At 48.9% G+C, this 10856-nt stretch overlaps 1 protein-coding gene across 2 annotated transcripts in view; it reads right to left on the bottom strand.

Moving 5' to 3' along the window:
* Window positions 1–4386: 4386 nt before the first annotated feature.
* The window catches only part of TMEM141 (transmembrane protein 141), a 21161-nt gene continuing 14691 nt past the window's right edge, over window positions 4387–10856 (bottom strand). For both annotated transcript variants that reach the window (XM_088482464.1, XM_088482465.1), the window contains exons 4-5: window positions 6464–6571; window positions 4387–5136 (exon numbers count right to left, since the gene is read on the bottom strand). In XM_088482464.1, the coding sequence (XP_088338590.1) occupies window positions 5063–5136; window positions 6464–6571 (182 nt within the window). In that variant the 3' untranslated portion in view covers window positions 4387–5062. The remainder of the gene's footprint in view (window positions 5137–6463; window positions 6572–10856) is intronic.

The raw sequence follows: 10856 nt of genomic DNA, 5'->3' as shown, positions 1-10856 counted from the left end.
GTATCCTCAGCTGCAGGGAGGAGACCTTCTCCGGGGTCAGGAAGATCCTTTGCTGCCGAGAATCCAGCAGGGCTCCCAAATGAACCATCCGCTGAGATGGAATCAGGGAGGACTTTTTCCAATTTATCAGCCACCCGTGCGCTTGCAGGCAAGCGACCGTCAAGTGGAGATGATGAAGCAGTACCCCCGGGGAACTCGCCAGCAACAGGAGGTCGTCCAGATACGGTAGTAGCCGTACATTCTGGTTCCGAAGATGTGCGGCCATGACCGCCATAATCTTCGTGAACACCCTCGGTGCCGTGGAGAGACCAAAGGGTAGCGCCCGGAACTGGTAATGGTGTTGAAGGATAGCGAACCTCAGATACCGCTGGTGCGAAGGTGCTATCGGAACATGGAGGTAGGCGTCCTGGATATCCAGGGACACCATGTAATCCCCCGGTTCCATCGCCAGAATGATGGAACGTAACGTTTCCATCCTGAACTTGGGAACTCTGAGGAATTTGTTCAGAGACTTCAAGTTGAGGATAGGGCGATGAGAACCATTGGGTTTCCGCACCAGAAACAGAGAAGAATAGAACCCCGTCCCTCGTTGTAATTGAGGAACGGGAACAATGACCCCTGCTGTCAGCAAGGACTCTATAGCTTCCTGAATCTGTAAAGACTTGGTCGTATCCTGAGAAGGACTCGTGCAGAAAAACTGGTGGGGCGGTCTGTGCCGAAAAGACAGGGCGTACCCCTGGGAGACCACTTCTCGAACCCAGGCATCCGTGGTGGTATTGTGCCAGCACTGGGCAAATAGAAGAAGTCGGCCTCCCACTCTGGGGTCCCCCAGAGGGAGGCCCGTCCCATCAGGCAGAAGGTTTATCTTCCTGCTTGGAAGAAGGGCGCCTGGCACTCCAGGGCTGCTTCTTGGGCTTAGAAGCGGCCTTGGTCGTCGACTGCCTCAGGAAGGACTGACCTTTTGCCTTGCCCTGAACCCGAAAGGACCGAAAAGCAGAGCTCCGTACCTTGGTAGGAGCAGAAGCCGAAGGGAGGAAGGCTGATTTAGACTTAGCCAGAGTGTCCACAATTTTGTCCAAGTCTGGACCAAAAAGCAACTCCCCATTAAAAGGTAAGGCCTCCAGTCCCTTTTTGGAGTCAGCGTCAGCTCTCCAAGACCTCAGCCACAAGGACTGACGCGCCGACACAGCTGCAGCCGACACCCGAGAGGTTAGCAGGCTTGCGTCTAACGATGCTTCCCCAATATAGGAAGCCGCATCCCTCATTTGACCTATCAACGCTATCTGGATCTCCAGAGCATCTTCCGGAAAGGTATCCTCCAAAGCATTGGCCCAGCTCTCGATGGCTTTAGCCACCCAAGAGATGGCCATGGACGGACGGGCCCCCGCCCCCGAGAGAGAGTAGATAGACTTCAAACAAGTCTCCACCCTCCTGTCCGTGGGATCCTTCAGGGAGGAGATCGACGGCAAAGGCAGCGTAGCGCTTTTAATTAAGCGGGTAACGTGGGAATCCACCGCTGGAGGAGTTTCCCACTTCCTGCAATGAGCCTCCGGAAACGGATAGTTCGAAGCCAACCGCTTCTGCGGTTGGAACCTCTTGCTGGGCAACTGCCAGGCCCCTGCCATATGATCCGTCAATTGATCGGACAGGGGGAAAACCGTCGAAGCTACCTTGGCCTTTTAAAATTTGGGTATTTTGACCTGGGGGCGGGCACATCCTCCTCAATGTGAATGATGGCCCGCACCGCCCTAACCAATGCCGGCACATTAATGGAAGACTTAGCCTCCATCTCCTGGGCCCCGGCATCCGAGTCAGAGTCTTCATGGATCTCCCCGTCATCCGAAGACACGTCCGTGTCAGTGAACTGAGCCGCCAGTGAAGCCGGAACGGAACGCTTGGACGCCCGTGGGGGCAAATCACTGTGCAACATATGTTGAAAAGCCGATGACGAAGCCGCCAGACTCTGAACAGAGCTGGAGAGGACGTCCACCCAAGGCGGGGGTACTGCCTGAGGATACCCCTGAAAAGGTACCATCGACTGCTGCGGCACCGTGGGGGTTTGCACGTATACTGGCAAACCCGTATAAGGACCCACAGTCTGAGACCCGGGAGGAGACTGCACCAGACGAGTCACACCCGGGGAACGGGGCATGGTAGGCTGGGGCAACGCCCTAGAAGGGGCCGCAGTCGGGACCGCAAGTCGGTCCGCGATTGACGCCAGCACTTGCGTAAACATTGCCCACGGAGGATCCTGCGCCACCGGGGGTTTAGAGGGTCCAGGTACCAACTGGCACCGCCCGCACAGACCGTCCTGAGACAAATCTGCCCCGTCAACCCCTGCCGAACAGCGTCGGCAGGAAAATAACACAGGAGCCTCTGAGCGCTCATTCCCCTCATCAGACATGACACAAACTTTTTTGCAAAAAAAGTGTCTCACCGAAACGAGGTAAGGCGTATAACACCCACGCACTCCCAAGTATGCAACCCAAACAGCCCACAATATGGTACTGAGGAGCACACCGCAGTATGTGACGGACCTCACAAATACGTAGATTTATATAAGTGAGGTACACAGAAAGAACACCCCTCCCCCACGCACCTGCGGGCCGTAGGAGAAGGAAAGGGATAGATAAAAAGCTGACAGTAAGTAGAAAATAAGCACAGACAGCAGCACTAGCAAAAAGTCACATACCATGCAGAGAAGTTATACTCACTGCACCTTCCGCTACAATCAACCTCCCAGATTCAGTGTCTGGGAGGGCTATAGCGCTGCGAACACTGTCCTTTGCAGGGGGAGAGGTACGCAGGGGGACTGGTCCACTGGAAGCCTGCCTGGGAGCTCTGCTATGCTGCCTGAGGAAGATGGCTGCCGGAGAGCTCTGAGGAGGAGTGGCCGAGTGAGAACAGCCCAGCGACGCCAGCACACATGAGAGAAGGCGCGCTGGGCTGAGGGGAGGAGCGCTGAAGCAGGGAAGGCTGCCTCCCCTGCTAGTACTAAACCCCCGGGGAAGCCGGTTCCCCGCCGGTACTTACACCCCGGGGGCCAGCGGACACGCGGGGTATGCCTGAAGAGGGGGAGCCCGCCGCCGCTACTAGCGCCGCCGGTCTGTCCCCAGAGACCGGCGGCATGAAGACTGCATTTTCCCCGCGTGCAGCGCTGCACGCGGCTTACCTGGCCCCTTCAGTCCGGCAGCAGTCCTTGGGAGGTCCCGGAGCCACGCTAGTACTGACTCCGGGGTCCCGCTGCGATCCCCGGATCAGTACCGGCGTTGCAGCGCCAGCGGGGCTGTTGGAGCGGCAGCGTAGACGTCCAGATGGACAGTCTGATGCTGCCGCTCTGAAGATAGTAAAAATAAAATAAAATCATCTTTTTTTTTTTTTTAAATAAAGAATAAAGCTTAGGGGCTGCTTACGCAGCCCCACTGCGCAGGGTGACCCGACTCCGGCCGGGCACCAACTAAAACTGAGGTGCCTGTGGCCGGGGCGGGGTATAGAGGACGGACCCAAGTGCATCCTGGGAGCAGCAAAGCTTTAACTGTGTGGTGCCCATGGATCCAGATCCAGCTGTACCCCAAGGTCAACCCTGTGGACCCTGAAGTAGAAATTAAACTGTACATGAGATGCAACCTCCCGATCCCGACCGTTGCAGGGGCGTAGGGTACACACCTAAACAATCCAATGGCCGTTCTCTCGATATTGGATGAAAGGCCCGATGATTGTATGGGTGTGTACCCAGCTCTAGAAATCACTTTGTAACTCTTTCCAGCCTGAAATATTTCAATAGCTTTGTCATCTCTTCTGGAATTTCTTTTGATTGCTGCATACTGTGTTGCTTGTTGAGACTGATTAATTTCTATTTAAGTGATGTTTAGATACAACAGAGCTGACAATAATCAAGCCTGGTTGTTAATTGTGTTCAATTAGACTATACACAGTTTAATTTGGTTAATTGGTTGAATGAGTAAAGGCCCCCCTACACTATATGACATAATGCCGGTTCCTGCGATAGGATCAGAAACACTGATCCGCCGGTCGGAAATGGCGACCAGCAGCCATCGATGTTCCATGATCTGTTGGAGGATCGCTGAAATTCTACTCCATGTTAAATTTCACCGATTTGCAACTCAAGATCATATTTTTAACTTGTTTGGCAAATCAGTTAAATCCAACATGTTGGATTTCACCGATCCTGCAACCCGGCATCTCAGGATTTTGGCGATCCATCGCTGGTGTATGGGGACCTTTACTAAGGGGACAATTAGTATTTCACACAAGGCCAGCTGGTGTTGGAATTCTGGCCGCCGGGATCTCAAGTGCCGGCATTCTGTACCCAACCCACACAGACATCTCTTACTCAGACAAAATCATCACACAGGCAACATGTACTGAAGGAAAATAATCATTTATATACATATATTTAGAGTTTTATATAATAATTTCTCCAATACAGATATCTCATAGTAAATATAGTAGCAGCTGTCTCCAGAAAAGGGAACAATCATGTTTTTATACTGAGTATTTTATATGATGGCCAATTAGTAACTGCGTCCAGGTTTCTGCTAGGCCATGCAAGTACACAAACACAGTCAGTACTCTTCACTGTTATCTGTGCACAGAAATATATTCACGTAGGGGTTCAATCCTATTAGCCGCGCTGATCTCGCGGGTGCGAGTCATCGTGGCAGTGGCTGCACTTTAAGGCAGTTCGTATTCCCCAAAGGGCTCAGAGCAAAATTGAGCAAATTTGGGCTCGGAGCGGGCCGCGAGGTGCTGGTTCGTTGCCGGCGTTTTAACGCCATTGCAACGGCAACTCGCACCCTTCACATTTAATTGGATTGACCCCCTAATGTGTCCTTATCTAATAAACCCCCTGGCAATGTATATTACAGGAAATGCTTGGGGTTTATTTATCAAGGACTTTTTAGGTTACTTTGTGAAGGGGGTATCATGTTTCTAATACAAAATGAGAGCATTACATCACGAATGTGAGAACATTTTTTTTTTTTGTGATTCACACAATAAGGGTTGTCATTAATTCCTGGCTCGCTAAATATGGATTTAGTCAGTCAACCATGTCCCCATATTTGTTCCTCTTTGTAACTGAGTTTGTATCAGGATCTGAGGTCTGCTGTGCTCCTAAAAGGAAATAGGAAGAACATTACTATACATAATGTGTCTCTTATGAAATACCCACACCCAATTCAAACACTATCGCTCCCCTGCAATCCTAGTTTTCTTATGAGTTTGAGAATCACTGATGTCATTCATTGCTAGCGAATTAAGCGACTGCATATTGTGACAAATATAGGTGTATCCATTTCACCTCATAGCTTTTCTAACCACTAAACAGAAAGTTTAGTTTTAAGTTGAATACATGAAAAATACAGCATTATACTGGACTATTATTCACAATAAGGGGTTGATTTATCAAGCAGTGTGAAGAGGGGAGAAGTGGAGAAGTTCCCATAGCAACCAATCAGCTTTGAAGTGGCATTTATCAAGAACATTCTATAAAATAAGCAGCTGATTAGGTGCTATGGGTAACTTCTCCGCTGGTTCACTTTTCCACTCCTATCACTGCTTGATATATCAACCCGAAAGTATGGTGTTCCTCTGATTCTGTGCTTTCCACTCAAAGGCTCCGACAATCCAGCACTGCTTTCTTCTCTCTTTCTAACACTTTCAGTTTCTGACAAGTATCGGTGTTCTAGGTGCCCCTCCATGCCACCTTACCATTCGGGATACAGTCAGGTTGCCGGCGGAGGGGATGCCAGCTATTGAAATCCTGACTCGGGACTAATCGTAGGTTTAGGCACCATGAGGGGGGGAGGGGGGGTTAGGCTTTTTTTGGGGGGTGGAGAAGGTTAGGGGGGAGGGTTAACATACTTACCCCAGCCCTGTCTGGATACCGAGCATTGGGATGTTGGCATTTTGACAAAAGGCATCCCGCCTGTCGGTATTTCATACCGATTCCTCCCATTCTAGTAAGTGTAGGAAGCAGTACCTCAGTATCACTGCTGTGTGTTTGAACAATCTAGCCTCATCTGGAGAAGTGAGAGCAGTGCTGGACCAATGGAGCCCTCACCAGATTGGATGATCTCAGCGTAGTAGTAATCATTCATATCTTAATGAGCTTCACATAAAACAAGGTTTTCAATTTGTGGAGTAAATTCATTAAAATGACACCAAAACTGTGATTTTATTAAATCCCCCCTAATCAAACTGTCACTAGTTACAGTTTCATATGCCTGGAGCAGTAAGAAGAGAGATCTTTAGTTACTAAAACATAACCAGCCACATTTGTATCACACACATCCCACTTGTAAACAATGAAATGTTCCATCTGCAGACAGAAGAATTCACATCTCAGCAAAGCGATTTCTGATAACTGCCCCTCAGTTCCCCTACGAATGTTACATGACATGTTAGAAGGTCACAGACTTGTGCACATTTATATAATCACCTTTGTCCTGTAACTGCGGAGTCTGCCCCGTCTCCAGGTAGAGCCACAGGTTGGAGCACTTCTCAGTTTCTTTCTTTGTCACTGTGTAGCTGGCCACCGAACCTGTAACTGAAATCAGAAACATATGAGTGTCGTCTTATGATATGTATTCCAGATCTCGGGGTGTATGGATATGTTGTTTCTGGATTCTTTCCTTCCTGAATAAAAGCATATCACCATACATTTTGTTTTACATTTTACTGCAGTGTGTTGTAATGCATTTATCTGCAGGCCTCTATCAGCTTTCCAGCTGTCCCTTTCTCACCTCAAACCACATCAAATGTAAATCTTCGGCTATAATTAGCGTATATTGGCCCTGTGCTGAGTTGAACATATGCGAATGGAGTAGGGGTATTGCAGAATCATACGGATTACAGAAACATCTACACCCAAGAACGAAGAGGTGTAACTGGGCTATTACGGGACATTTTCTAGTATTCAGTGAGGGGGATGGCACTGCACGCTATGCAGAGCTGGATGTAAGGGAAGTACACCTGTTTTCAGATGTATCTTTGCACCTTAGTATAGGCTGGTGCAAGTGCGGTCTGATGATGGCTAGTAATAAACCATATGTACTGATGGAGCTGTCGCAATTCAAGATCTGTACAACTCTGGGCTAATATACACATTTATTTCAGCGCATGCAATGTGGGAGCACATACATCCAATTTCCAACTCAACTTCAGGCCCATTGTCCATTTAAAAAGTGTTCATGTGTCATTAATGGAAAGATATACAATGAAAATACCAGAAACGCTCTCACATAAGATGAGGGAATCCGTGACCGAAAGAAAAATTACCCAATGCAGCCAGGTACATCAGGGTGGGTGCCCTGTGGACCTCGAAGAAAAAAAAGAGTTAAAAGGTAAGTCTACCATAACTATTTCTTCTTCAAGGTCCATAGGGATACCATGGGGATGTCCTAAAGCAGTTCCCCCTAAGGGTGGGGACGCGGACAGGAGAACCCGCCGCCCAAAGGAAGTATCCTGAGAGGCGTAGTAAGTGAAGAGAGAAGACCATGTGGCTGCCTTGCACAATTGTTCAGCAGAGGCACCACGGCGAAAAGCTCACGATGGTCCCACAGACCGGATAGAATGTGCTGCCGCCGTGTTTGGAACAGGGAGATCAGCCTGCGTGTAAACCTGAGAGATAGTCATCCGCAACCATCGAGCCAGAGTTTGTTTATTAGCTGGCGAGCCTCGTATGTGAAAACCATATAACACAAAAAGAGCATCTGATTTTCTAAGAGTTTGTACGATCCACATTGATACAGAGAGCACGAACCACATCCAAGGAGGCTTCACCTACAGAAAGGTCTGAAGACTGAAAAGCTGGAACCACAATCTCTTCATTGACATGAAAACAGGACACTACCTTAGGAAGGTAACCTGCCAGAGGACAGCTCCATCCTGGTGAAAAACCAAAATGGGGGAGCGATAAGAGAGCGCTGCCAAATCAGAGACTCTGCGTGCAGAAGAGATAGCGATGAAAAAAAAGTGTCTTCGCTGTCAACCACTTTAAATCCACTGAGTCCAGAGGTGCAAATGGGGGAGCTTGCAGCCCCTTGAGAACTAAAGACAAATACCACGATACCACCGGTGGGACAAAATGGGGCTGCACTCAGAGAACACCCTACAAAAAATTCTAATATCCAGCAGAGAAGCAATCTTTCACTGGAACCAAACTAACAGCGCAGAAACCTGTACTCAGAGTGGCCAGACAGAGACTGAGGTCTAATCCAGCCTGGAGAAAAGCAACTACCAGGGAAACCCTAAACACCTTAGGCTCTTACTTTCTGTGGGAACACCATTGACCAAAGAATGCCAAATTCTGCAATAGATGCGGGGAGAGGAAGGCTTTCATGCCCTAAGCATCGTTTGTATCACAGAGATAGAGAACCTTTGGCTCTTAAGATGGAAGACTCAAGAGCCACGCTGTCAAAAATAGACTAGGTAGGTCAGGATGCAGGCAGGGACCCTGCGCTAACAGATCCGGCCATAGAAGAAGAGGAAACGGAGTGTTTATGGATAGATTTCGTATGTTGGTGAACCTATGGCGCCTGGAGCATACAGGAGCTACCAGTATTACTGTTCCGCCTTTTCGGAGGAAAGAGATACGCCAGCCTGAATCCCACTTCACAGCCAGCGCGTCCACCAAAACAGCTGAGGGGGGTCTCTGGACCTGGACCCGTACCTTGGAACTTTGTGGTTGTAACATGAGGCCCACGTCTGGTAGGCCCCATTTGTTTACCAGGATTTGAAAAGAGCCCACTCTCCGGCATTTATGTCCTGATGACTTAGGAAGCCCGCTTCCCAGTTGAGGATTCCTGGGATGAATAATGTAGAGATAGCTGGAAGATGATCTGCCCAGAATGTTTGTCAGTTCCCTCATGGCTGCCTGACTTCGCGAGCCTCCCTGATGATTGAGATAGGCTACTGTGGTCGCATTGTCGGACTGGATCTGGACCAGCCTCTGCCTTGGAGTAGGTCCTGTGCCAGGATGAGCTCTTTGTATACTGCGCAAAGCTCCAAGATGTTTATGGGCAGGTGACTTTCCTGATTTGTCCATCTTCCCTGAAAGTTATGATGACCTGTCACCACCCCCCATCTGCGAACACTGGCATCTGTGGTGAGGAGCACCCAATTTGGAATTCAGAATGAGTGACCCTTGTCCAGATGAGCCTTTTGTAGCCACCACAAGAGAGAGCCGAACCTCCGGAGTGTGAAGGATCCTCTGGAAGCGTATTAGATGATACTGACCGTTCCACTGGGAGAGAATCAATTGTTGCAGAGGCCTGGAGTCGAACGGAGCATATTCCATCCTGTCGAAAATAGACACCCCAGGACCTGCATCGCTGATAGAATGGATACCTTTCGATTGTGTACTCGCAATATTAGGGCCGAAATCTTGTCCTCTTGCAGAAATACCCTTTGTGCCTGAGAATCCAGAAGTGTCCCCAGATGTACCATCCGCTATATTGGAGAAAGAAAGGAAAGATTTCTTCCAATTGATGATCCAGCCGTGTGTCTGTAGACAGGCAATGGTCAGTTGGAGATGGTGTTGTAGAGCAGTTGGAGACTGTGCCAATACCAGAAGGTCGTCCAGGTATGGGAGTATTCTGATTCCCTGATGCCTAAGGTAGACGTCATAATCGCCATTATTTTGGTAAAGACCTGAGGGGCCATTGATGACCAATTTCAGGCACTGCCCTTTGGTCTATGTTGTTGTAGGACAGCAAACCGTAGAAATTGTTGGTAGGATGGCATGATAGGCACATGCAGATACACATCCTGAATGTCCAGGAAAGCAATAAAATCCCCAGGTTCCATTGCCAAAATAATTGACTAAAGAGTCTCCATACGGAACTTGGGTAAACGGATAAACTTGTTGTGGGTTTTCAGATTTAGAATAGGGCGATGAGACCAATTTGGTTTCCGAGCCAAAAATAGATTGGAGTAATAACCCCTTCCTTGTTGAACCACAGGAACTTTGATTATCATCCCTGCCCACAGCAAGGGAGTAAATGGCCTCCTGGAGGGCCAAGGCTTTGATAGAATCTGATGGGGGAGTTGTACAAAGAAAACTTCTGGAGAGAATGCCTTTCAGAAAGTGAGAGCATAGCCCTGAGAGTCCACTTCTCGGACCCAGGCGTCTGTTGTTGTTTGATGCCAGTAGTCCGCATATTGAAGAAGTCAGCCTCCAACACTGGGATCCCAACGGAGGCCCGCCCCATCAGGCAGAGGATTTGTCGTCCGGCTTCGAGGCTGGATGTCTGACCGGCCAGGATCTCTTAGTTTACTGCTTAGTGGTCCTGCAAAAACTAGATAGTCTGGAGGAAGACTGTACTTTTGTTCTTTCCTGAGGGCGAAAGGACTGAAAAGATTGCCTAGACTGATGAAGCTGTTGATGGCAACTTGCAGATTTTGAGGCTGCCAGAGTAGCCACTATCTTATCCATTTCTACTCCAAAAAGTATGTTTCCATAAAAAGGTAAGGATTACAGAGCTTTCTTGGATCTGGTATCCGCTTTCCAGGAACTTAACTAAAGGGCTCTACGAGCAACAACCAAGCTGCTGATGCATTAGAAGACAGGATTCCAGCATCTATTGCAGCTTATCACAAATAAGAGGCTGCTTCCCGTACGTGGGAGATATGTCAGCTGTTCTCTGGTAGCATTTGGTAGAGTATCTTCTAATGCCCATGTCCATTCTTCAACAGCCTTGGACACCCAAGCCGCGGCCATAGCTGGTCGAATAACCGCTCCAGACCACACCGATTAAGACATGTTTCAAGTTTTCTATCTGTAGGATCTTTAGGGGAAGATGCTGACGGTATATGTATCACAGCACTACTGA

This window comes from Taudactylus pleione, unplaced genomic scaffold (assembly GCF_031769625.1).
Source record: "Taudactylus pleione unplaced genomic scaffold, aTauple2 ptg000289l, whole genome shotgun sequence".
NCBI classification, from domain to species: Eukaryota; Metazoa; Chordata; class Amphibia; order Anura; family Myobatrachidae; genus Taudactylus; species Taudactylus pleione.
The sequence above is the reverse complement of the archived record's forward strand: the minus strand, read 5'-3'. Positions and strand labels throughout refer to the sequence as shown.